Raw genomic sequence first — 27,785 nt, forward strand, 5'->3', positions numbered from 1 at the left:
AAAGTAGTCCATATCCTTGGCGTTCCACAAATTCCGCCGGATGCATGTATTTTCCGTTTCCTTCTGCTTTTTTTGTGTTGGAATTTTAAATTTGGTGGATTTATGAGGACTATGATTAACTGCTCCTCAGATCTCTGCAGGGTAAATCGAGACAGCTAGCTAGACTATCTGTCCAGTCTGAGTTTTCTCTCGTAAGACTATTTTGCAGCGGCTCTGTGCGGAGTTTAGCACCGCCCATGACGATTCTGATTGGTTTAAAGAAATGCCATTAAACCTCCCATCCCCGAATGCTATGTGGAGTAGCCAGACCCTCCTTCAGCGCGTTTTGGAGGAGGGTCTGGCATAAAGAGACTAGATGGAAAGTGACTTTCTGCTATTTTTACTTGAATGAAGATGTGTGTACATTGAATTATTTATTATTTATCAAACCATGTACGCAAAAAACAATTGTGCTTGTCACACATACAGTATTTACACCCCAAAAAAGCTTTAACTAAAGGTTTAAAAAAATGTTTCCATAGTATTTGTAACAAATAAACATCATATATAACACAAGACTAGAGATATTGGGAACTACTAAGAATGTACAGTATATTCATAAACAACTCATCCAAATATAGTATGCTACAACGAAATAGAGTTTAGTTTGCAAGTTGGTTAGCAATATCAACTACTTCAACCATCTATTGATACAGTTTTACTTTAAATGAACTGTCAAAAACAGACATGAATGTCTGAAATAATAAGGTAATAATAAAGAGGGGTTCAGTTACTGTCCTCGAAGCTGCCGCTGCTGCTGTAAGAAGAGCAGAATCTCATGGTGCTCATGGGATCAGACACGTAGCCTGAAAAAGAGACAAATAAATTACAACTGTGAGTCTCCATTTATGGTCACTTTCATTCGTCATTAATAATATTGACAACAACAGTACGGCTGCTATTAACTTAAAAGACCAGGCTGGTGAAATTCTATATTATTCTTAATGAAAATAAAATTCCACGAAAAGACCCAAACTTACCACATACATTGTGCTGCTGTCAGAAATACTCACTAGAGCAATAAATGTGTATTCATCCGCCACTGAAAATAGTCACTAATAACAAATGCACCACTTACTCCTGTTTGAGTAATGTAAATGTTTGCTAAAAACAGCAGTGTGCAGCTGTTTTAGGAATTACTGAGTCTTTTTTTATTTTTTTTATTTAATAAACCTGTGTATTTGTGACTGTATATTTGGAGCTGATTGCCACAGACAGGGTAGGGGAGTCGAAAACATATTGAGGGCCATATTTTAACGATCTGAAACGCAAGTATCAAACGTGAAACGCAAGTAGCTTTGTGGGCGGATCTCGGGGGGATAAATGACTCCTGCGCCCGACGCAAATCTAAAATGGGTTGGTCTGAAGTAGCTAGGTGTGGTTTGGGCGTAACGTGCAATAAACAAATCAGAGCGTCATCTCACATTCCCTTTAAGAGCAGGCGTGCTTGTTCCATGGCGGATTGCTTTTATGACGGCGGATTTGCCTGGCGCACGCCAGCGGGAGTTGTCCGGGATGCGGCAAAGTAATGGTGGCGATGTTGCTGCGGCCTCTCGGGCGCATCTCCACAGTCTGGAGAGGATTGCTGCAGCCAAGGAGCGTGGGCCTCCAAACGCACCACCTGCACCTGTTGTGCCCCTTCCTCGTCCCCCCACTCCATCTCCGTCCACCAGCTCCATCAGGAGTGCATCGCGCATTGCCACTCCCGGACCAGATTCCGCCGGAGTGTCCAATCCCACCGTAGTTCAACATCACTTCTCCTTAAGTCCTCTAATATTTCCTCATTTATGTCATCAACACATCCATGATTCATGGAAATGTGTAAAACACAACAAGCCACAAAGAATGCTGTGACTTTTTGAGGACTGTACTGTAAAGTGCCTCCTGATCTATCCAAACACCTGAAGCGCATTTTCAGTAATATTTTTCCTTGTAATTATGTATGGTTTGCAAAAAAGGGAACTGCTGCATCCGTGTAGATGAGAGACGCAAAGTGTATGCGCGTTGTGCACACGCTACATTATGGCCAAGCACGCGTCCCTGAAATAGCATCTGAATAACGCGCCACTGACTTTAGACCAGGTTTTTCCTGGTCAGTGGCGGAATTGTTTTCTGAAACTGCAAAATAGCATCAGGGAATGTTTGGGCCTGAACCCGCCTCCTCTTTACACTGAACCGCCCCCGGGAGCGCAAATTCATTCTCTAATTTACCGACGTGTGTCTGTGGAGGGAAAAGTCGGGTGCAAAATAGGAATGATACATGCATCGGTGTACAAAGGCAATTGCGCTGGGTGCAAGATAGGGCCCAGAATAGCACCAGCAGAACTTACAGTTTGTTTTGCAAGGTATGAAAATTGAGATTAAAAAAACCCTAAAATGTAGTAGAGTCTCAAAGAAACGATCACCTCGGGTAAAAAGCACATTTGAAGATGATACTTAATTTGCTCGACTACAGAATGTCACACTTTGAGAACCAGAGAACTACCTGAACTTGAATCTGAATTGATCCCGACACCAGTAACGAAGTGTTAAACTGCACCAGCTTTACTTTCAAAAACAATTACTGTCACTATACAGTATCAGTAGGCATGAATTCTGCCACTCACCATTGCGATCGATAGGAGAAAACTGCATGTTCCTTCTGAGTTCCTCCAGTGAAAGGCCTCCGGATGCACGACGCCGCTCACTGAAAAATAAAATCAGCCGTTACTAATGAATCCACTCGAAAACAACACCAGTCCACAAATATATACAGCTTTGTGTACATGGAGAAAGACGGATAAGATGCAGCCAGATAGAAGCTGGGAGAAATCCAATACGTAACGTCCGACCTAATACCACGCTGCTGTCACTTTCTCTGCGGGAGTTCAATATACGACATTGATGATGAGGTTGGACGGGGCACAATCTGTACAAAGTTTATGTTGCTTAGCAATTGATAATTGAACATTTGGTACATTACATTCATGATCTGTGGAAAGTCAAATTTGAATGAATTTACACTTTTATTTGGGATGGAAACACACGGAAAGGTCTTGTCTAACTTTTGATAGAGCACCAGGAAATTACTGACCCCCCACCTCCTGTTTCTGGCTTCATAGTGACTGTTACCAGGCTCCGACACACACACACACACACAAACACACACACACACACACACACACACACACACACACACACACTGAGACACAAAGCCAGGCGTCTAATAGAGGCCTTCCTCCTCGGCCAGAATGCCATGCATGTTTTATTGCATTTGCTTTCCTTTGTTTCCTGTTCGGTATCTGAGCAACTCTTAACTGGTCTACATGTTACTGGCACAACAATTGCCGTTTCCATGAAGCCTGGTCAAATTAGAGCAAGCCCAGACACGATGTTTGTGGAATTCCTCTTAGCAGAGTTTTAAGCCAAAAACATTCAATTGAACTTCTGCTGGTGGAAAACAAATTTGGATGTCTTGGTTAAAGCTTTTTAAACTACTTTTTGAGGCCATTTTTAAGGCTCCTCCACATGTTAATTATAAAGCTAATTAATCCTATAAATCATTTGAATAAATTAGAACATCTGCGTTCCCTCTAAAACGACGAAAATAAAAACATCATGATCTATATATTAAGTTTGCTGTCACGTTTATTTGACTGCAGAGACAACATGAAACAACTTCAGCTGATTACAGTAAAACCTGACCCAGACTTCGGCTACGACTAATAGTTGGGTTATTGGGTGAGTGTGAATGTGGCCGTAGTGCTGTACATTATTCTCCCCCTCTTCACCCCTCACCTGTCTGTTAAAATTGCTTGAGTTCTCTTACCTCTGGGTCCAGAAGGCGTAGGCGCGAGTGTTGAGGGCGTACTCCAGCTCGAAACGTGAGCGCAGGGCGGCCACGTGGCTCCGACTGGGTCCTCCTCGCCCAAGCAGACAGTCGGAGGAGGAGGAGGGCGACAGGGAGCCACTGCTGTTACTGGAGGCTGGAGACATCAGCTGCCACGCAAAAAAAAAAAAAAAAACATATATGCCATGCACTGCAGTGTTAAACAGGATGATGGAAACATGTGAGATATGATATACCTCAACGTTGCACAAGCATTCCTCCAGGTTGGAAACCACTTCAGAGAACTCGGGCCTGTCCTGAAATTAGAAAAAGCTAACACTACATCATTTATTTCGGCTTCGATGCTGAACAATCAAACGCATCCCGTGTATCCCACAACAACGAGACGTGTAGTCTCTCAAACGCTGTCCTGTATGTTGTGCTCATTTCGGTCCACCCACGCATGAAGCAAAGGTGACCTCTGCTTCAAAAGCAGTCCTTAGATCTCTTGCCTCACTGTAAAAGAACAAACGCTGCCTCCCCGGAGCTGTTCAATTATACATCACATCCTCAGATAGAGGCCAGGGGCTGTCTGTGCATGCTGCTTTAATACACAAGACCAAAGAAACACAAGAATACTAGGACAACACAGTAAAGATGAAAACACATGACAAACTTTTAAAGATCTTTCATTTTGGTTTTAGTAAATTCTTAGTATTTAAAGCTCTGTTGAAATGCAATCTAATGGTCTAGAAGTTATTATGATCATCTTTGTGGTGATTTTTAGAAGCCAATTACTGTAATATGAACATTTTGAAATTTCCGATTATATTGGTGTCACACATCTGACAGCAGTGTTGTAAAATCTGCTTCTCTCAGGCTTTAACAGACACGTGTTAACTGTAAACACGTGTAACTTTGTGACCTCCTATCATGATCACAGCCTTGACGGAGGGAGCAAACAGGAAGGAGCCGTACCACAGAGGGAGGGATGTACCAACATGCTCGGCCGTGTTCTAATGTGTCTTAATTAGGCCAAGTACAAACACATGACATGGCTAATACAGTAATGAGCATCACAGCACTAAGGGAGGATCATCCAGGCCATGTGTGCTAGCCGTGCAATAATGTAGCGTCTGGGGACGCTGGAGCAGCCGACTCGGCATCAGTTGCCTCTCTGACCTTATATGTCTAAATAGCTAATGACATGAAAGGATTGGTAAATTGGATATTGGTAAGATTATTTTACAGATTGAAACTGCCAAGCAATCCCTGGTTGAGTATATGCTGGACAGTACAGCACATATTGTGTGCCATTGTATAAAATGTAATGTACATTTTTTGAGTGAATGTTGTGAATCTGTTACCTTCCATTCTGTAAAGAAAATCTGAACACAGCCTCTCTCATCTGTTTTAATTGGTATCATAAATTTGTATCCTAAACTGTTTTCCTTTCTGAAGATTAATCTGCGGGAAGGTACCTTGGACCTTTCCTCTGGAGCCTCTTTCTTATCTTTCTACTCTCACTTCATCTAAGTGAGTGCAGCGATTGTTAGAAAGTGTGTATATTCGTGTGTGTCTCACTAAACCTTTTTTTAACATTGTGAACTGAACCCTGCCTCGGGTCACTTTGTTCTTCGCTTTCAGATACAACTCACACAGGTCAAGCCAGCAGATGATAGGATACGAACCACAAAACAATCGTGATCGGACAATCAGAGCTCAAATGAAATTGAAGAAGGGCGGGGGGGGAATTGTGTCATTTACCTCTGGGCAGGCGTTCCAGCCTCTCATCAGAAGAGCAGAGATGGGTTTGGGGATGGAGTAGCCAACAGGAGGCCGGATGTGATGGTAGGCCATGTCTGCTGCTGCAGCAGCTGTGGACAGAAGTACATCTTCAATTTAGTCTAATCAGCCTACTGTGTTTGCACCCTATTTTGTTGTTGCTGTTGCTGTTGTTGTTGTTGTTGTTGTAGTAGTTTGTATATATTTTGTAATTGTAAAATTTAAAAACGACTAAAAAATGTTTAGCCATGCTAGCTCTCTGGACAGAAATATCTATCTGTCTGACTGTCGGTCCACCATCTCAACAACAGCTATAACATTGATTACCAGAGATTCTATAGAGACAGCCGTGGTGGACAGATGAGAGAAGAGAAGACTTTGGTGATCCCCCCAGCTTTTCCTTCCAAATGCCACCATGAGGTCGACATTTGTGGTTTTGAGTGATATTGGGTGGATTCTCTGAAACTGAAATTGAGGCTAATGCAATTTAAACATCAGCTGCTCATTTCATTATTTACACCTGTGCTTTTCCTGCTGTGAAATGTCAAAATAGCTGAGGTGAAAACGGTGTATGATGAGGTCTCTTGTGGGGTATCCCCTCAGTGTATACTCTAATCTGTACACACACACACACACACACACACACACACTTTAACCATTTACTGATAAAAAAATACCAGGTTTCAAGTGAGCAAAGGGAATTTCTCCAGTAAGCAGCTCCCACAGACAGAGGGCGTAGCTGAACATGTCTGCCTTCACAGAGTAGCGAGTACACTGGGTAAACACCTCAGGAGCCATCCAACGCAGGTTCTGTGCAAACACAAACATAGTCACACACACACAATATATGCACATACACACACAGTAGCCTAATTACAGTTAAAAATCATAACACGCACAAAAATGAAGTCCAGTTACTGACATCAACACTGCGTCCCGGCAAGGGCAAGTAGTTTATCACAACAGGCAGTTCCCAAGAGATGTAACACACTTAACACCAAACTGCAGGCCAAGCACTCTTTGTAGTGACGAGTCAGCACATTGAGACAAAATCTGCATGAAGGCAGTTTTTTTTTAAAGCTGGTGGGTAATTGATGGAAGGTGCCAGCAGAAGCTCTGGCTTGAACTCCCGCAAAATAACAGCATAATGCAAAGTGCCTTATTCTTCCATGCATGCTGCATATGGTGTGAGAGTATTTTGGCCAAAGAGGGAGGAAAAACTCACTCCAAAAGGTTTTTTATTTGTGCGTCATTAAATAAATCACTGACCCCCGGCTGCTTGGTCATGTTATCCTCGGCCACAGATTGTAGAAATCTAGATTCTGCAGAGGAAGAGGAGAACATGCAATTAAACAATGTACATCCACTGATATGTTAAGCTATTTAGCTGATCTTTGATCTAAGCTCACTCACACTGAGCTTAGATCAAAGATCAGCTAATCTAATTAAATCTTTGATTGCCAGAAACAGATAGAAGTGAAACCAACAGAAACATGGCTGCCAAACTAAAACAATCCCTTGGGTGTAGGAATGTTGAACTAGTTGATGCTGTTTACTTTTCTTTGAACTGCATGCTAATGGCACATGGGAAATGGAACAAAACTACCTGGGCAGAAGAAGTAAGTTTATTTCATTCCTAGTTTCTTCTTTATCCTTTTTTTGTTTTAAACAAGCCAATGGCTTTAAAGGTCCCATGGCATGAAAATGTCACTTTATGAGGTTTTTTAACATTAATATGAGTTCCCCCAGCCTGCCTATGGTCCCCCAGTGGCTAGAAATGGTGATAGGTATAAGGTGTAGGGGGGGCTCAGATATCCCCCCCCCCCTCTTTATATAAAAGAGACTTCAGATACAGTATTAGGGGACCACTAAGGTCTATATAAAAGAGACTTCAGATACAGTATTAGGGGACCACTAAGGTCTATATAAAAGAGACTTCAGATACAGTATTAGGGGACCACTAAGGTCTATATAAAAGAGACTTCAGATACAGTATTAGGGGACCACTAAGGTCTATATAAAAGAGACTTCAGATACAGTATTAGGGGACCACTAAGGTCTATATAAAAGAGACTTCAGATACAGTATTAGGGGACCACTAAGGTCTATATAATAGAGACTTCAGATATTAGGGGACCACTAAGGTCTATCTAAAAGCATCCAAAGAGCACCATGTCATGGGACCTTTAAAGTTGCAATAAATTGAAGCTATAAAAACTTTTTGACCACTGTGGTCACAGGAGACAATTACAAGGGGACACAGGGAACAATGGTAAATCTAACAAAAGTAAAAAATAAAGAAAACTCCTGAAGCAAGGAAACCAACTCAGTGATGTCAGTTATATGTAAGCAGGTTAAAAATACTACACATTGTCATAAACATAATGTTACTCTAAAGGTATTTGATCACATATGTGATTTAGTTACAACACTAGGTATTGTTATAAATATGGTTAAAAGTCATTTCATGAAAGGGTTAAAAAGTACAGTGTAATAAATATGTTTAAAAGACAGATGTATAGTTATATATATTGTTTTATTTTGAAGAGTTCATGGTTGTAAGAGGAAGTTGTGTTCGTGAATTAGAGTAATACTGGTCTTACATTTTCGACATAATCCTATCATTAAAGGTTTGTCTATTTTTGGTAAGGAAATTAGAGTAACTCAACTAGCGGATGATACAGCTCTCCTTTTGAGTGACAAACATCAGATTGAATATGCTATATCCCTAATTGACCAATTTTCAGCTGCCTCGGGTTTAACACTCAACAAATCTAAATGTGAAATTTGATGTCTGTATCAGGCTGAAGAGGAAAAAAATGTTTAATATACCTGTTAAGAAATGTGTAAAATATTTAGGTATTCATATCTGCAAGGACCACATGGATCGTCAACAACTTCATTTTTCGTCTAAATTGAAGAAGACTAAAACAATACTGAATTAATGGCTTCAAAGAGACATTTTGATTTTAGGAAGGATTCTTTTGACTAAACCAGAAGAGATTTCAAGATTTGTATACCCTGCCCTATCTCTCAATGTCCATGGTTCAACATGTAAGACATAAATACCATATTTAGGAATTTTGTATGGAAAAACAGACACCATCATTTTTTTTTTTTTTTTTAAAAGCGGTGCTCGCTGGTTGTAAGGATGAAGGTGGATTTTAACTTCTGGACTTTTGGGACTTGAATTACACCTTTAAGGTGAAATGGTTGAAGGAATGTTTGAGAGCACCAGAGTCTTTATGGTACTTTATCCCCAATAACATTTTTAATAGTGTAGAATCTTACATTTTTATTGAAATGTAACAATATTACAAGATTGCTGCTAAAACTATCCCAATTTTATCAACAAGCTCTTTTGGCCTGGAAGTGTCATTCTCATAACTTTTTCCACATAAGTCTATCTTATGGAATAATGAATGCATCACTAGAAATGGATCAATAGAGATATTATCTTCTTAAAAGACCTTTTTGACTGTAATAGCCAATTACTTAACTATGAATCCTTTCTCAGAGAGATGGCATTCCCGATAACATTCAACTAATATAACTCAGTTTTCAAATCTATACCTATACTAATGGCATATTAGAATTCATGAAAAGTTTACTCCTTATATAAATGTTATTGATATTATGAGCAGAAAATGTACTAATAAGCACATTAGAAAATGCTTTCTAAATTTAAAGAAAAATAACACCTTGTGGGAAATTTTTCTGAAATTCTCATTTTACTGATGTTAACTGGCATAGGGCGTGGCTTGTTCCTTTTAGATATTGTATCACAAACAAAGTTAGGGAATTACATTTGAAAATATTGCATATTATATATCCTACAAACCTGTTTGTCTCGAAATCCATGCCTGTTGATAACTATTATAGTTTTTGTAAGACAGAACAAGAATGGTTAACCCATCTTTTCTATGGTTGTTCATTCTGTATTGCATTTTGGAAAAGCTTTGAAAATGATATGGTATCTGAAACAAAACATACAATAGCAATTGAAGGGAAACATAATATTACCTATTTGGAATGTAAAGATAGAAATGTATGTAATATTGTAAATCTCTTTATTTTATTAGCTAAGTTCCATATCCACAAGGTAACATTTTCCAGATCAACACCATGTTTTAGATCAGGGGTCTTCAACCTTTTTAAAGCCAAGGACCCCCTAACTGAAAGAGAGATGGATCAGGGACCCTCAACTACTGTACATATATTGTATGAAATGAAGTTGCATATTAAACTGAGCCTACAATAACATGTGGGCAGCCTAAAGCCTTTATACATAAATTTTTTGCATGGAATACTAAGCGTAAAATAAAAATAAAAAATTTAGCCTTATGAATGTTTTCATTTTAAAACATAGGCCTACATGTGGCACAGTAAAGCCTCAGGATTAACTGTATCTGTGGATGGCAACCTTAGTGACTACCTTACATAGGCCAGTAAGCCTATCATGTGGGGATTAATATTTGCTAATAATATGTTGGATTCATTGAAAAAAACTAAAATTAACAATAATTTGGAGGCCCCCTTGCATTGACTCTGAGGACCCCCTGTTGAAGATCCCTGTTTTAGATTATTCCAGGTTGAAATTGACATGTACTTTGAGTCTCTAAAGATGGTATCCAATAAGAAAGCTATTTTAATATCTGATGTCTACTCAAGTTTGTTTGATTAAGAGCTCATGCTGTCTATATCATTACTGAAGTTGTGAAAGTCTGTCACTTTTGTAACTTTGTATTTTTTTTATTTGTTTCTGTTTAGTTTATTACTTTCATACTTACTTTCATATTATATTATTTGCATTTATTTATGTACAGTTTTATTTGATTACGAACTGTATTGACTGAATATTTGTAAATTGTATTCTGAAAAAAGTAATACTGGTCATCCATTGGTTAAGGTGGGTGGGATCACAGGTAAACAGAAAGTAAGAAAGTGTGAGAACGTGTGTAAACCTGGTTCACACGAGACGATTTTAAAATTATCGGCAGATTTTCCAATCCTGAGAGACCTTACACACGGCGATAAAAAAATCACGGGTCTAACAGTTTTGGTCGTACAGTGTGTGGTGCGCAGCACACGGCAAAATCAACACATCACACACGAACCGATTTGACTGCCGAGCATTCCCAGGTCAGACGGGAAATCTCGAAAAATCCCTCGAGATCAAAACGCGACTTCAGAGTAAACAATCATGGCGGATGCAGTGGCGATAGTTTGTAGTTTGTTTTTAACCGAAAAAAAATACGTTATCAAAAGAAAAGGCGATGGTCAAAGAAGTGGAGACAACGCGAGCATGGACTATACTCAGCTACATCATGATATGGAGGTGAGTTGTTTTTTCTCATAGAAATGTCGTTATGTACTACACAGACAGTGGCGGCTGCTGGTCATTCAAAGAGAGGAAGCTCATTTTTGGCCTACCTCATACAAATTGTCCATTTATTTATGTTAATATTATAATATATATATATATATAATAGTAATGCAATAATTTAATTATATAATAATAATAAATAATAATATAATTATTATAATAATTTAATTATATAATAATAATAATATAATTATTATAATAATTTATAATATCTATGGGAAGGTTTCATCAAGAGGAATGGCCAGCAGTATTTTCTTTGTCACAGCACTTCCAGTCAGCCAGCTAACTCTGTCCTACCAGGAGAGCTGAACAGTTACTTGTTACTTTGCCCTGTCTTTTGCACTAAATCAATCTTAGTGTTGATCTAACCCTGCTGTTTAATTCTAAGTTTCTCCTCATAAGGAAGACTTTCAAATGGCTTCGCCAAAATCAGGTCGACAATATATGCATTGTCTGCCATCGTGTGCAGTTTGCTAGCTGGCTAGTTCACCCCTACAACACTAGCCTAGCCTACTGTATGAATGAATTAATGAATGAACAAACGATCTAACAAAACGATATTAAACTCGAGGAAATGTGGGAATTAGGTTAAACTGAAACAAGGAATGTGGTGTATAATTGTATGAAATGTATGATGAAAATTGGCTAGCAATTTCGCCAAGCAAATACCAAGAAACAGGTTGCAGCAGTTTGTCTTTCAACTAGACTTGTAAAATCCGCGATAGGACCTATCCATAGACAGTAGTCTATGGATGGGACTGAGCTGTGCTTGAAGTTGAACAGCTTCGGCGACTTTTTATAGTACAAAATCGCTGTCAATCAAAAGGAGATACAGTCCATCGACAGACCCTCAAATCATCACGCAAAAGCCCAGCGTCCAGGCCAGCCCACTGCTCCATTGACCCCCAGAGACGCTGAGCGTCCGTGGGCGGGACATAATCGCAGCATTTATCCAATGACCGTCTAGTTTCAAAGCACTGAAAAAAAACTGCTCAAAGCAGCCCCATTGAAGTCAACGGACGCTAGGCTTCAACGGGGAAATGCACTGAGACGCTACGGGAATGGATGAGAAGGAAATCGAGTCAGCCAATTCTGAACCAACTCGTCTTCTAACGCATTTTAGTCAATAAAATGTTAACACAATAGTACATATTTGACCATTTACATTTTAGACATTTTAAGGGAAGCTGAGCTTCCCTTGCAGTCTCAAAGAAATCGCCACTGTACACAGATTAATTACCGTTGAAATACACGTTCATATATTTGTTTCCATGTACTCTGGTGGACTGCAGTTGTGGATGTAGTTATGCCCATCGACTTTATTGTATGCCACAGTCCACAGGCTGCATGCTCGTTTGTCCCCGGGGGACACCACACACGAGGAGAAATCGGGCCAAAAAAATCCACTAGGGACGGGCATTTTATGTCATTTCAACATTTGTGTACTCACATTGAATTATATAGCTAGAGTACCCGAGTTGGTTACTCGCAAAAACAATTGAGACATAGCCAGTAAAGTGATCCCGACTGGTCCTGGCTAACGCCGCCATGCTAACCCTGTTAACTGCTAACGTTACCGGGAGGACCAGGCAAGCGGGCCATGGCTGTTTACAACGTGTAGTTCAGCGGCTGGAGCCGACAATGGTGAGTTATTTTAAGCCAAGAGAGTGGGGCTGTAAATCGGGAAGAGAGGACTGTGAGTTTGCAGTGTGTTTAACGATTGTTGCCGTAATTCTAAGCCAATGAAGTGTGTTCCGTCGGTAAGGTAGTGGTATGTTTAGCGTTTCGTATTGTAATTCTAAGCCGAGGAAGTCTGCCTGACTGGCGTGTGGAGAGGACGGTGAGGTTGTTGTGTTTTTAGCGGTTCATGCTGTAATTTTAAGCCGAAAAAGTGTGTCTGTCAGTTGGTTACAGAGCTCCGCATGAGCACGGGCTTTTATGACTGTCAATATAGCCAGCATATAACGTTAGCTACTCCGCTGTGCTGTGGAGTAATGTCTGGCTATGTGAGACTAGCATCTAACGTTAGCTACTCCGCTGTGCTGTGGAGTAATGTCTGGCTATGTGAGACTAGCATCTAACATTAGCTACTCTGCTGTGCTGTGAAGTAATGTCTGGCTATGTGAGAAAAGCGTCTAGCAACATTGTTGTGAATGCTGCGGTCTCAGCCTGGCAACCAACGTGAACTTCGAGTCTGGGCAGGAGGGGGCGGGGGAAACGACTCTCTCCAGTATTTTGAATTGGTAGTGCAGTATCTATTTTAACCGCTAGCTGCCAGTATTACATACAATATTACATATTGCACCTTTAATCAGGCCTGCAACGAGGTTCATTTTAATAATATATATATATATATATATATATATATATATATATATATATATATATATATATATATATAGTGTGTGTGTGAATTTGAACTTAAGGTAACCTGATTTAAGGTGTGTGTTTACAGTTAGAGGGAATAATAAATACGGGTAAATACATTAACCCTTGTGTTGACTTCGGGTAAAATTTACCCGTTTTCAATTTTTGTTTTATATCAGTAAATATATCAGAATATGGGATGTAGAAATAAGCGCTGAAAATGTGTAGAAGAAAAATGTAACAATTTAAAAAGCAAAAACAAGGTTGACGGGAAGACAACACAAGTTAATCGTGTTTCCAATTGAAGGGAATTATTATTGTTTTGCTGTAACTCAATTTATTGAAGGGAAAGAGAAGTTTTGAAGGAGACTAATTTTATTTCATTATATATATTTTGCCATTTTCAAAGTAAATCTGGGACGTTAACTGTCTCTAAAAGTGATTACAGTGTGATGTTTGGTTATTTTATTTACTAGAGGTTTTCAAGCTGAGGTGCTAAAGGTTAGTATATTTGTTAAATAAGTGATACATATATCTAATTGCAATATGCTAATTCCTTAAAAGCCATTACTGTGCATTTATTTCAGTGGGTTAAGTAAACTAAGCCTAATAATAGTTGTTACAGATAATTTAAGGTGGCTAAAGGAACTTTACTGTTAATTACGTTAACTGATTTAACAAACTCAGGGCCCTCCCCTGACTAAACTGGGGATAGGTGGGCTACATACACTAATATCTATTACTCTAGAACATTAGCCATCGTAAGCTACTGGTCATTAGGGGTGAAAATCACCAGAGGCTTCACAATACGATATAATCACGATACTTATGTAACGATACGATACTATTGCGATTTTAAACATATTGCAATATTCTGCAATATATTGCAATGTATTACCTTTTTTTTCCAACTTCAAATTTTTCCCAATTTCAAATGATGTCCCCAAAAGGAAACTTTGTCAACATCTGTTTTATCTAAAAAGATACATTTGTTCAACTCACTTCAATTTTATTGCCGCAAAATGGGATTGTCAAGCAGACAAACTGACCCATATATACATACATATATATAACACATATATAATAATAGATCGATACTTGGCGTCTGTGTATCAATACAGTATTGCCACGGAAAATATCGCGATACTGGTATTGATTTTTTTTTTTTTTTCCCACCCGTAGTGGTCATACCAAACAGAGTATGGCTGTAGCAGAAAAACTCCTGAGTGGATTATGGTGAGTTTTATTGCTAAATCATAGACTGTTAATATACAGTCTATGTGCTAAATATACACTGTACATATTCTTTATTAGAAATGTAAAGTTATTTATTCTTTCAAAAAATGGCTAATGCAGCTTTAATTTTCTTGTACACTGCAAAATGTCTCTTACCTCCAAAATCAGCCACCACTGCGTGTCCGTCCTCATACAGCAGAATATTGTGGCTGGAAGGATCACGTGTATTATTAGTAATGACATCAGATATTTCAGCCTGCCAATACCATCGCACCACACATGCTGCTACTGTGGCACCCACCTGTTGAGGTCCCGGTGGATGATAGGCTGGGTGAGGTTGTGCAGGTACTCCATGCCCTTGGCCACGTCGATGGCAATGATGAGCTTGGACTGCAGGTCGATGAGCCTGTCCATCGACACATCATTAAAGCAGCAGCCACTTAGTGGCAGATCAATAGTCCCTGCCAATCACACACAGCACTTTACACAGATCAATAGGACGGTCTATAAAGACAGCACCTGACCACACAGTTAGCGGAACACTTCATCTGGATCAATGATGATCCCGGCCGAGGGGGCGCTTCCAAGGAGGTTAATGAGACCTGAAACAGTCGGCGGCGCTGTGCAAACGTGCCCTCGTAAGGCACTGAGTAACTCCTTAAGGTAGTTTGAGCTCTTTTAGGTCTCAACATCGTGATTAAGTCGCTGTCAAAGTGTGTGAAGAATAAAACAGACCTGATGTTGACACATGAACTTCTTGTTTTGTTTTTTAAGCTTTGTTTGCTAAATATAACAGAAGTTTTAACAGAAAAAACACATTTAAAGATACTTTTTTGGGGCTTTTTCTCTTTATTATATAGTGACAGTGGATAGACAGGAAAGGGGGAGAGAGATGGGGGATGACACGCAGCAAAGGGCTGCAGGTCGGATTTGAACCCGCGCCGCTGCAAAGGACTCACTACATGGGGCGAATGCTCTTACTGGGTGAGCTAGAGGCCACCCCAGAAGAAACACATTTAAGATGGAGTGCATTGCAATATTACAATAAATAATAACTTTTAACACTCTGTGGTTATGCTGTGATGTATGGGACTGTATTATACTGCAATGTGTCCCTATTATGGGACTGCTGGAGCTGCTCCCCCCGCGACCCAATACCAGATACAGTGAGGGGGAAAAAGTATTTGATCCCCTGCTGATTTTGTACATTTGGCCACTGACAAAGAAATGATCACTCTATAATTTTAATGGTAGGTTCATTTAAATGGTGAGAGAAAGAATAAAAAAAATCCAGACAAACGCATGTCAAACACGTAATAAATTGATTTGCATTTTAATGAGAGAAATAAGTATTTGACCCCTCTCAATCAGAAAGATTTCTGGCTCCCAGGTGTCTTTTCTACAGGTAACGAGCTGAGATTAGGATCACACTCGTAAAGGGAGTGCTCCTAATCTCAGTTTGTTACCTGTATAAAAGACACCTGTACACAGAAGCAATCAGTCAATCAGATTCCAAACTCTCCACCATGGCCAAGACCAAAGAGCTGTCCAAGGATGTCAGGGAAAAGATTGTAGACCTACACAAGGCTGGAACGGGCTACAAGACCATTGCCGAGCAGCTCGGTGAGAAGGTGACAACAGTTGGTGCGATTGTTCGCAGATGGAAGAAACACAAAAGAACTGTCAATCTCCCTCGGTCTGGGGCTCCAAGATCTCACCTCATGGAGTTGCAGTGAAAATGAGAACGGTGAGGAATCAGCCCAGAGCTACACGGGAGGATCTTGTCAATGATCTCAAGGCAGCTGGGACCATAGTCACCAACAAAAGAATCGGTAACACACTACGCCATGAAGTGCTGAAATCCTGCAGCACCCGCAAGGTCCCCCTGCTCAAGAAAGCACGTGTACAGGCCCGTCTGAAGTTTGCCAATGAACATATGAATGATTCAGATGAAAAATGGGTGAAAGTGTTGTGGTCAGATGAGACTAAAATCGAGCTCTTTGGCATCAATTCAACTCGTCGTCTTTGGAGGAGGAAGAATGCTGCCTATGACCCCAAGAACACCATCCCCACCGTCAAACATGGAGGTGGAAACATTGTGCTTTGGGGGTGTTTTTTTTGCTATGGGGACAGGACAACTTCACCGCATCAAAGGGACGATGGACGGGGCCATGTGCCGTCAAATCTTGGGTGAGAACCTCCTTCCCTCAGCCAGGGCATTGAAAATGGGTCGTGGATGGGTATTCCAGCATGACATTGACCCAAAACACACAGCCAAGGCAACAAAGGAGTGGCTCAAGAAGAAGCACATTAAGGTCCTGAAGTGGCCTAGCCAGTCTCCAGACCGATGACCTAAATTGAGGACAGCTACGCTCGTTATTGTAAGTGCAATGATAAGTTAAAGTCCAATAAGTACTTTATCAAACCGTGTGAATGTGTGTCCCAGGCCAGGATAGGAAATTAACTATCAATGTAAAGTTCAACAAGCCACTGACACATACGTTCAAATTTGATTCATTCAATAAATTATATTTTTTTTGTCTTAAATCTACAAGCCATTTTCATATTATACCAACATTTGCAGCATCCTGAGCCTTTTTGGTAAAGTTACTAGGAAAACTTAGCCCAGAGTTGTTTTATAATATAAATATATTATTAATAATGCCACGAAATCCTGGAGGGACAGAATATTAATTACAACACTAAACTAGAAAATAGTTTAAATGTCCATCACAATTTTCCAGAGCCCAGGTTGGTGTTTTTTTTCTCATCAACAGTCTAAAACCAAGATTTTAATGATATAAAAGAGAAAGAAATAGCTCATACTCACATTTGAGAAGCTGGAAACAGATATTTATGCTTGATAAATTATTAATGGATTATCAAAATTTTTTAATTTTCTGTCCATTGACAAATTAATTGCCAACTATTTCAGCACCAACTCATTACGAGACTGTTGTGTTGGATTGTATGACACTGTACAATGGTTTATGTTTCTGATGCTATCCTGCCACAACTCTAATCATACATAGTATTAAATATGGCTGCTCTTTCTGTGGTTTTAAGTATGTAAAATAGAAGTGGAAACATCAGAGGGAAGTCCTTAAGTTTAGCAGATTGTGTGTGTGTGTCATTACCATTAACAAATAGGGACAATGTTGTTGATTGTCATATTCTTTAGCCAATCAAATTTGGAGTTTGCCCTGTTGGGCGTATTCTTTGACAGGCCAGAGCCTTCTAGCTGGCCCAGCCCAACTACGCCGCCATTTTTCGGACCAGTTAGCATACTGTGGCCGAGAAGCAAAACTAGCATAACCGTAGCAGTAACGTTAGTTCAAGTTCGTTTCAAGTTTTAGATGTAAAGTTAATGAAAGAAAAGATGTACTTTTTCTTCGAATGATGAGCAGCTTTTGGTAAGTTTAATGGATTGTTCTGCATTTTAGTAAAATGATTTTACTAGCTATTACTGCTTGCTTTAGATTGTTGCTGCTGGTGTTGAAGGTTTGAGCAGTGCGAGTGGCCGCTGTGCCACTCGCATAGTGTTGAGCCCCAGCGGCTTGGCTGGAATTTGTGGGGAAGCCTGTTGATCGCTGATTGTGTTATTTGTGTTTTTGATTGCTTTGTGGTCGTCGTATGAGTAAATGTGACCGGTTGTTGTGGGTTTGTTTTTTTTTCTTTGGTAATTAATTTGGACAATATTTGTGATGCAGCACCCTGTCATACTGCATAAAAGGGATGGCTTCAGTCATTTATTATTCATGTCTCTGCAATAGTGTATTGGAACTCTATGTGTCTACGCCTTGTTTTAAATCACTTTATTCCACACGATAATGTCCTAGTGCCCTGGTGAGGTTATTCAAATGGTTTAATTGCTGTAGGATAGTACTGAAGGCCCAGGTGTAAAATACACGGCCCGCCACTGGTCAATGGGCACCTATTACAGACAGTATAATATAGTGTAAGCTCCAGTGTGTAGCGTACACTTCCTCACCTCTTCTGCTCGTGCAGCAGAGAGAACAAAGAGCCTCCAGAGACGTACTGGGTTACGATGGCAAACTGGCAGGGGTCGTCCAGACAAGCTCCCATAAACTGGATGATACAGGGGTGGTTGAGGCGACAGAGGATGGAGACCTCTCTGCAGAACATGTCCACGTCTGACTTAGAGCAGTACGTGTTGGCTCGATAGCTGCAAACAAAAGTTGACATTGAAGAACTCATCAGTTTCCCCTTAGCCAAGATGGGATGCAAAATATAAGCAAATGTGGGAGGTATTTTAAGTGGAGAAGTACCGTTTGATGGCAACAACTTTGTTTCTGCATTTGCCTCTGTAGACCCTTCCAAAGGAGCCTGAGTGTGAAACGGATTTGATGCTCAGCAATATGATGTTATTATTTATCCGAACCCTGAAAACGTATGAACAGAGTTACCTGATCCAATAAGTTCATTAAACTCCAGCTCAGACAGCTGAAGATGGAAATGAGATGGGAGGCTGGCCCTGAGCAGGAGAACTTCTGCCTTCTCTGAAAAACAGAGTGCAATATTTTTTGGAAACTTTATTTCATCATTGGAGAGATTTACAGCAGTTTAATGCATCATCAGTTCAATGCCCTGTCCAGGTTAATCTGTGCTAGGCATATTAGAGAATCCCTTTATTTTCATTTTCATCATTATTCTAAAAGCATGGCTAATACTGAGATTAAATATTAGTGGTCAGGGTATAATGAATAAAACTGGGGTAGAAATATGAACACTATGGATTCTAATGCAATTAGTAGTTGCATCATAATGTCGATTGTTTATCTCAAGGAGCTACAGATATTATTTTATTCTACAAAGATAAGTTGCGAAAACAAGTGGTTTATTGTTATGGAGTCAACATTTTTGTGTGAGTCATTAAATAGAAGTAAGGAATGTGCACCACCATTTGAATAACTACAGCTAATGTGAAAATACTGTACTTTGCTCCACGGATGCTTTTCCTTCAATGCCTAAAAGAAGGCCAATGCGTGTTAGCTTCAGTAAGTCATACATTGCCCTCCTTAGGCCAATTGGCATTATAATTTTTTCATGTTTAACCCTTGATGTTTAAAGGCTTTAAACATGATTTTCATCCAATTCAGATCAATAGTTTCTAAAATATTAAGTATGAGTAGCACAGGGACAAAGACAGATCTGTAGTTTCAGTGATAAGGACATCAGCCAGGTTATCATCTAAGCCCCTTCTCGTGTGTGTGTGTGTGTGTGTGTGTGTGTGTGTGTGTGTGTGCGTGTGCGTGTGCGTGTGCTGTCATATCAGCCGTCAGTGATGTGAAGTGTGGGCAAATCGGCTGTGCTTCACTCCACCTCCCTACCTTTAGTCATGCTTTTGATCTTTCCCAGAGGAGACGGGACAGAAACGTAGGACCCATCTGGAAGAGAGACGACAAGTTCAAACAGAGTATTGGGAGGGCTCGTGTGATTTTTAGTCGAGATGTGTGACTCACCCCCTCCCGGCTGGGAGTACTCATTGCAGGGGGAGTCATCTGGACGTGTGTAGTGTTTCAGTAAGGTGACAATGGCATCATGACCTGAGGGTGGGGGGAAAAAAAGAAGAAAAAAAAACAAGGACATGAGTTTTTCATTTGATCTTTGCTGACCGCTCATTGTAAATGGACAGACCTTTTTCATAAGCCCACATCAGGCAGGTCTGCTCATCTTTTTCCCCACTGGACCTGCTGGGGTCGCAGGCAACCAGGTTCATGTCGGCCCCGCTGTCCAGCAAGAACTGCACCAGGCGGATGTGGCCGTGAAAACAGGCACTGTGTAGAGCTGAATAGAGTAGTTTGGGGATATTTATTACACATTTAGTACAAACAAGTACAAACACAGCTGGCCCTGCACATTAGAGGAGTTTTGAAGGAGAGTCACCTGTGTGTCCATCTCTGCCCTGATTGTTGACGCTCATAGCATTCTGGCTCAACAAGAACTTGACCATCTCCAGGTCTTTACCATAGGTGCATGCACTGTGACACAAGACACATGATCACGTCAGAGCAACATGAATCACAGGTTAAAGAATACGTTACATTGTGCCAAACCGCATGCATTTTGTGTCTATGAAAAGAATGTGTATGTATCAGCGTTTCTGTTTATCAGACTATAAATAAATACAGTGCGTGAGACAACACCTGTGAAGTGCCGTCTCGCTGAATATGTTCTCCTTTGACAGGCTGTCTGTGCCAGAAAGCTGTATGATCTCCTTCACTGCCTCAAATTTTCCATTATAGCAGGCCCTGAGGATACATTCAATACAGCATTTCATTTCCACGTCATTTCCTCTACCAAAAAAAAAAACTTAAAGAAGGATACTGCAAAACACTTACAAGTGTAATGGTGTGTCCCCATAGATGTTGACCGAGTGAGGCTGCACGTCAAAGTTGCCCTGGAGGAGGAAGCGCACAATCTCATGGTGACCAAAGCGGGCGCAGAAGTGGAGAGGAACGTGATCTTCATTGTCCTGGGCGTTTACTGGAGAGAAGAACGGAAAGGTTACATTCCCACACGGACTCAAGTGAATGTTAACTAGATGTCGGGAAGCACTCTTAGACACACAAGCCCTCACCGTTGGCTTTGCTCCCTTCTCCCATCAGCAGCTTGATGATGCAGAGGAAACCCTTGGCTGCAGCCAGGTGCAGCGGCCGGTCCCCTACCTCACCACTCGCATTCACATCTGCCCCAAACTTTAGCAGCAGCTTTGCCACCTGAAAGGCAGCGAGAGAAAAAGAGATGAGAGAAAACATGTAAGATAAGAAGTGAAATAATATATTTTTTTTTTAAAGGTCCCATGGCATGAAAATTTCACTTTATGAGGTTTAACATTAATAGGCATTCCCCCTGCCTGCCTATGGTCCCCCAGTGTCTAGAAATGGCGATAGGTGTAAACCGAGCCCTCGGTATCCTGCTCTGCCTTTGAGAAAATGAAAGCTCAGATGGGCCCATCTGGAATCTTGCTCCTTATGAGGTCATAAGGAGGAAGGTTACCTCCCCTTTCTCTGCTTTGCCCACCCAGAGAATTTTGCCCACCCATGAGAGAGAGACATCATGGCTTTCAAACGAGCAAAGTGGCAGTTGGTCAAGGCCTCCCCCCCCCTCTCTCCTCCTCAATAGCTACAGCCACAGAAATGGCACATACTAAGGAAAGCTCATTGTGGGACTGGCTCTAGTGGCTGTAATTCTGCACCAAGGCTGAATTTCGAGAAAGAGACTTCAGATACAGTATTAGGGGACCACTAAGACCTATATAAAAGCATCCAAAGAGCACCATGTCATGGGACCTTTTAAATAATAAGTGTTTTATTTCTCTTAGTTTGGAATGCAGAGGTGCTAAGATAAACACTTTACCTGCTCATAGCTGTTATAACAAGCAATATGCAGAGGGGTGAAAAGCACAGCATCCTGAACATTCACATAAGCTCCATGCTGCAGGAGTATATCTGCTGCCTGGTGGGGGTTGGGGGGGGGCGGGGGTGGAGGGGGAAATGGCACATTATCAATTTACAGAAGCAATGCAAAGTCCAGAGTTGTTGATAGTTTTCCTCACGGTAATAGAAGACAAAAAAAAAAAAGCCCAGCTGTCACCTCATGGTGGCCGGCCAGCGTGGCGACGTGCAGGGCAGTGAGGGCCCCGTAGCCCACCTGCTGCACGTCCGACCCTCCGTGGAGAAGCGCAGTCAACAGCTCACCATTATCCTGGGGTGTGGGGGATTCACAAGCCAGGATTAAAAAGTCGATCAGAATCAGTGATCAATAATGATAATCCAATGATGTTTATTACCCTGAAATGGGCCACTACGCACAATGACTTTTACTTTTAAGTATATTTTGACGCTAATGTTTAGTGTACTTAAGTAAACTTATGATTGCAGGACGTTTACTTGTAATAGGGTATGTACAGCCTTTGGTGTTACTACTTTTACTTAAGTAAAAGAGCCGAGTACTTCTCCCACCACTGGTACTTGCACTCCACCATGTGGTAGGAATGCTGTTCACCACATAACAACACAAGCAAGACAAAGACCTAGATTGCACATACAAACATATTATGAAAATATTAAAATTTGGAATTTATTGCCCTTTACATTGATTCTCTTCACCTTATAAGCAGCCAGGTGGAGCGCAGTGAATCCATTCCTGGACAGTCTGGAAGGACGCAGGCCTTTGAGCATCAGGGTGCGGATATGTGTCTTGTTCCCTGGTCACAAATGCGTAGTTTTTATGTGCTGAACAAAATGTCACGTTCATTGTGAATGACACCAACGTTCATGTTTCTTTCTTCACTTTAACTGTTGATATTCCTTCTTTATGTACAATTTATTTCAAATCTACTGTTTGCTGTTATGTGACCGAGAGGTCATCTTCAGACAATAATGTCACATCGTAGTAATCCTCCGTTCCACTGCCACATTTTGCGGAGGAGTTATTAATAGACTGTGGTAGTCATGCATACCTCCACATACGCAGCAGAGGTGCAGCAGCGACAGCCCCTTCTCTGTTCGGTAGCTCAAGTTCACTTTCTGAAAAGCTTCATCAGAGCTGAGGGACAGAAAACCAGCATCTCCTGCTCGTGAGAAGTTGACGCTCGACTGACACAGAAAAGTGAGCCGACGGAGGAGAACGCAGGCACACAAAACACTGCTTGATCAATTAAATGCAGTTTACACAATGGCTGAATTCCGGTTTTAAAAACCGAACATGTATTTGTCACCTGAAAGCCAGTTTGAGATTCACGATCTCGCTGTCCTTGAGCTGGAGATCATCTTCCAACTTCTCAACGATCAAGGAGTACGACTCGCCCACCTTCTTCTTCCACTCGTCTTCACAGCAACATCATCATTAACATAACAATGTAATAATAGAAATCCCATTGCTTATTATTGCCCATATGCAGGAATACTCATATTTTAATATAGAGTCCAAACAACTGTATTTGAGCTCTACTATATTGTCAGTCACAGTTTTAAAAAGGCTTGTACAACTTGTTTGTGATAGAGAGTGAAGGCAGCCAACAGTAACCCCTACCCCTCCCAGGATTTTCTTCTTTAATTCAATCAATCAGTCAATTAATAATCCCGTGCAATCACAAACACACCAAGCCATTACCTGTGCACGTCTGAGACGGTCTTGATTTGTAATTTCCCATTGATAAGATCTCTCTTCTCCTGTACTATTGTGCTGTATAGTTTGGTAAAGCAGTAATACAATCTCTCACTCTGCCACAATAGCCCAAGTCCAGATAAAGGGGGATCATGGCTGTGGGCTAAAAATAAACCCCTTTGAGTGGAATGGCGAACAACTATGACAACTGATCTGTGTGTGTGTGTGTGTGTGTGTGTGTGTGTGTGTGTGTGTGTGTGTGTGTGTGTGTGTGTGTGTGTGTGTGTGTGTGTGTGTGTGTGTGTGTGTGTGTGTGTGTGTGTGTGTGTGTGTTTGTTTCTATATATGTATATTTCAGTATATTCTAGGCCTGGGCGATATGGAGAAAATCAAATATCACGATATTTTTGACCAAATACCTCTATCGATACCGTAACGATATTGTAGTGTTGACTATATTCACAAAATATTTACACAATGAGATTTTTGATAAATAATCATCTGTAATGTGGATATAATGACTAAGTGGGTAAAGGCAAATAATAGAACAGTTACAACAGTCTGGTAAGTTCAGAAAATGACATCACTTTACTGTAATGCAGCCTTTAAAACCAGGAAAAGACAATCCTTATGCCATATCACAACATTACGATATCCAAAATCTAAGACGATATCTAGTCTCATATCACAATATCGATATATTGCCCAGCTCTAGTATATTCCTGTCATTTTTCACAGCAGACATGTGTCCTTTGTGTGTAATGGGCACGTCTATGTGCAGAGCAGTGCTGTGAATGAGGTAATGAGTAAAATGAAACTTGTAACAACAAAAATGCAAGGATGAACTTTATGACATGTACCACAATAAATCAGATGACAAAAACCATATCAGATCTTTATACTGCTGACAAAAGCTTATAGTCCTTCAATTGTTGTGTTTTCGCTGTGTGATGTCTTCATATAGTCCCTTCCTGAACTTCAACATCTCTTCCAGGTTTTTACACTGTAAGGCCTCTTGCATAGACATCAGCTTTGTGTCTTTGGGTAAAGTGAACGTAGAGCCACTCAGGGCGGCCTGTAGCATCTCCAGAGACAGTGAGAATGAGCTTTTTTGATCAGAGGAAACAGGAAATAAACAAGCATTCCATAAACTACAGCTGGATGCATCACCGGAGAACCTCAGGACTTCATTTTTCAGCCCCCAGTGGGACAGACATGCTGTCAGGCTGAAACCAAAAAGCTTCAGCTCTTCCATATATGCAGGGGCCTCCACGCTGTGCTTCAAGTTGTCACTTATCCCAAAGACGACAGTTACAAACCTGGTTTGGTGCTTGTAATTCACACACAGAGAATGCATGAAGACTCCAGTAGGCACTGAGAGGCCTGCACTGACCCAGCAGCTGCTGACAATGGAGCCGCCAGCTACGGAAGCTCCTGCTCCCAGTCTGGAGTACTCCACCACTGAACCAGCTCCCACAGTGCAACTGGGATCGAGGACGCTGTACATGACGCAGCATCCCGAGGAGGAGTTGTCATTCATGTGTACGCTGAAAGCAGATGACAGGAGACCCAGCTCCCTGCTCAGCGCCACATCCTCAGTAAGGTGAAAGAGGTACTCCGATGTGGTCCCAATGTGATAAAACTTGGAGTTGTTCAGGAGGATGACATTCAGCGGAGTCCCTTTTAGAAGATGAAAGATCTTTCGGCGGATTTCCACCAGACTGCTCTCCTCTTTGGTGACATTTGCAGTGTTGCTGGTGTAATCTATGGTGGCTTTAGGGCCCAGTGCCTGGAGAAAGTCCCCATATGCGTCTACCTCACAGTCCAAAGGCCCCAACTCCTTTAGCAGATTAAGAAGAGACTTTGCAGTATCAAAGTCGACATAATAGGTGCTGTCTGTGTAGACAAACTCGGTGTCAGAAAGAGAATACCAACCACCCTGCCTTTTACAAACAGCTCCACAGTCTCGCATCTTATTGATGCTTGGCTTGTGCAGGAAGCGCAGGCAGGAAATGTTTGCCATTTCAGAGTAAGTAGACTTTTCATTTGAATCCAACACAAACACCCCGTGGGTAGTCCCAATAGACAGTGGGGAGGGGTGGGCTAAAGCTGTAAAGCCAGGTTTGTTGAACCTTACGCACTTATCCTCTGCAGTACTGTAGAGCTCTATGTCGTCTGCACAAGTCACCAGTACACCAGGCTTCATCTGGGACGGGAAATCCACGTACAAGGCCAGTTTGAGCTCCAGCATCTGGTAGAGAGGGTCACCCAGCGGCACGGCGGTGAAGATCTTCCCCAGGGCGCTGGCACTGGGCAGACGCTGACTCAACCCCCCTGGAAGGACGAGAACAGAAATATTAAAGTGGGAAACATCACATAGAAGGGTTAATTAGATTCTGATGATCCCCTGCTGGAGCTGCAGGTGGAGATAGAGAATTTAAAAGTTGTAGTATAAAACTTGTAGGGAGTTTGTGTGAACTCATGTTAGACTCTGTGCTGTTACCCTATATCATTTTGATTTTGATTTGATTCTTAAATGTAAAAAAAAAAAAGTGACTGGTGTTGTGATTTGGACTGTTTCACGTGTGAGTCAAGAAGCAGTGATGAAGTTTAAAAGGCACCATGTTAAAGTATAGTAGTTGCTTATTCTTTTAGAGGAGCAATACTGTCTGGTGTCTGACTTTGGCAAGTGGCTTTAACAGTTCATGGGCGTTAATTGATTTTAATTTGACTCGTATAGTATATACACTACCGGTCAAAAGTTTGGTGTCACTTAAAATTAGCCATTCCACTCCATTACAGACCTAATACCAGCTGAGATCAGTTGCATTGTTTTTTTTAATCAGGGCAGCAGTTTTCAGATTACATTATGTGCTTACATAATTGCAAAAGGGTTCTCGACTGTTGTAGAAAGAAGTGGCTGATCTTTAGTGCAATATCTACATTGCCCATTATCCGCAACTATTCATCCAATGTTACAAAGGCGCATTCTGTTTACTAATCTGATATCATTTTAAAAGGCTAACTGAGAAAACATTGGAGAACCCTTTTGCAATTATGTAAGCACATAATGTCATCTGAAAACTGCTGCCCTGGTTAAAAAAAAACAATGCAACTGATCTCAGCTGGTATTCTGTCTATAAAATGGAGTGGAATGGAAATTTCTAAGTGATCCCAAACTTTTGACCGGTAGCGTAAATACTCATCCATCAACAAAGGGGTCATCGATTTCTCAAACCTGCATGGATGAGGATGACTCTCAGCCTGCCCAGAGCCGTCCCATAGATGTCATCCAGCTGCTGCAGTGCGTACAGAGTGGAGCCCCCATTCCCTTGAAAACAAAATGTCATTCATATTAGTAGTAATAATAATAATAATAATGTCGTGCTTTGTTGATCCCCCTCAGCAACAAACAGAGGCCAGTGAAATGAAACTGGAGAGTGAATGCTGACTCACTCACCTATTTTAGATCCAGGAGGGTCTGAGAAGACCTCGTAGTGAACCCCGAGCGGAAGCTCTTTTCTGTCAACTTTCTCTCTGATCTGCAGCTCGTACGCGTCTCTCTGGCTCACGTCCACAGCTGTCACGACCACCACATCCCAAAACTCACCGGGCTGCACCTCTGCGGCTTAAGGCATAGAAAAAGCACGGCACTTTCCACAAAGAATAAAATACAGGTGTAACAATTTTAAGCTAAACACAGGAGGAGGAAACCTACTTTAACAGTCACATGAGACAGACAAGATATAAAACTCACCGCGCAGAGCGTTAAATCTTCTGAGTTTTTCTCTTGTTGCAATTTGTAACTCTTTGATACTTTCCCGACTCATACTGTCGCTTCCGATGTCGATTAAATATACTCACTGGAGTGTCCCATAAGTTGTTAAAATAACGGTTGTAGTTACAGTGTAGCAAACCTTTCCGTCCCAAACTTCCGGGTGCCCGTCACGTGGTCAGCAGTGTTTACAACGTAGGCGGAGTGATAGAGCACGTGCTGGGGATTTAAGAAATTATGACCAATAAATTCAGTCG

The 27,785-nt window shown here is 41.1% G+C and overlaps 2 protein-coding genes across 2 annotated transcripts; both read right to left on the minus strand.

Annotated features, from left to right (window-relative positions):
- Window positions 1-413: 413 nt before the first annotated feature.
- On the minus strand, window positions 414-24,006 carry tnni3k (TNNI3 interacting kinase). The gene is made up of 25 exons (XM_039811422.1): window positions 23,760-24,006; window positions 23,365-23,473; window positions 23,107-23,192; window positions 22,754-22,851; window positions 22,239-22,349; window positions 22,002-22,100; window positions 21,223-21,361; window positions 20,984-21,128; window positions 20,789-20,893; window positions 20,529-20,623; window positions 20,280-20,429; window positions 20,105-20,188; window positions 19,973-20,029; window positions 19,049-19,141; window positions 18,911-18,968; window positions 18,613-18,807; window positions 14,923-15,027; window positions 14,778-14,830; window positions 6,902-6,954; window positions 6,310-6,442; window positions 5,615-5,724; window positions 4,105-4,164; window positions 3,848-4,017; window positions 2,646-2,725; window positions 414-845 (listed from the first exon to the last, which is right to left on the minus strand). Exons 1-25 carry the CDS (start codon window positions 23,797-23,799, stop codon window positions 766-768), a joined length of 2,508 nt encoding a protein of 835 aa, XP_039667356.1. The 5' UTR covers window positions 23,800-24,006; the 3' UTR covers window positions 414-765.
- Window positions 24,007-24,586: 580 nt separating this feature from the next.
- Window positions 24,587-27,716, minus strand: fpgt (fucose-1-phosphate guanylyltransferase). Its single transcript, XM_039811423.1, has 4 exons — window positions 27,511-27,716; window positions 27,214-27,381; window positions 26,992-27,084; window positions 24,587-26,087 (listed from the first exon to the last, which is right to left on the minus strand). The coding sequence occupies exons 1-4, from the start codon at window positions 27,581-27,583 to the stop codon at window positions 24,679-24,681; spliced, it is 1,743 nt and encodes a 580-aa protein (XP_039667357.1). The 5' UTR covers window positions 27,584-27,716; the 3' UTR covers window positions 24,587-24,678.
- Window positions 27,717-27,785: the final 69 nt, after the last annotated feature.

Source organism: Perca fluviatilis, chromosome 9 (genome assembly GCF_010015445.1).
Source record: "Perca fluviatilis chromosome 9, GENO_Pfluv_1.0, whole genome shotgun sequence".
Taxonomy (NCBI): Eukaryota; Metazoa; Chordata; class Actinopteri; order Perciformes; family Percidae; genus Perca; species Perca fluviatilis.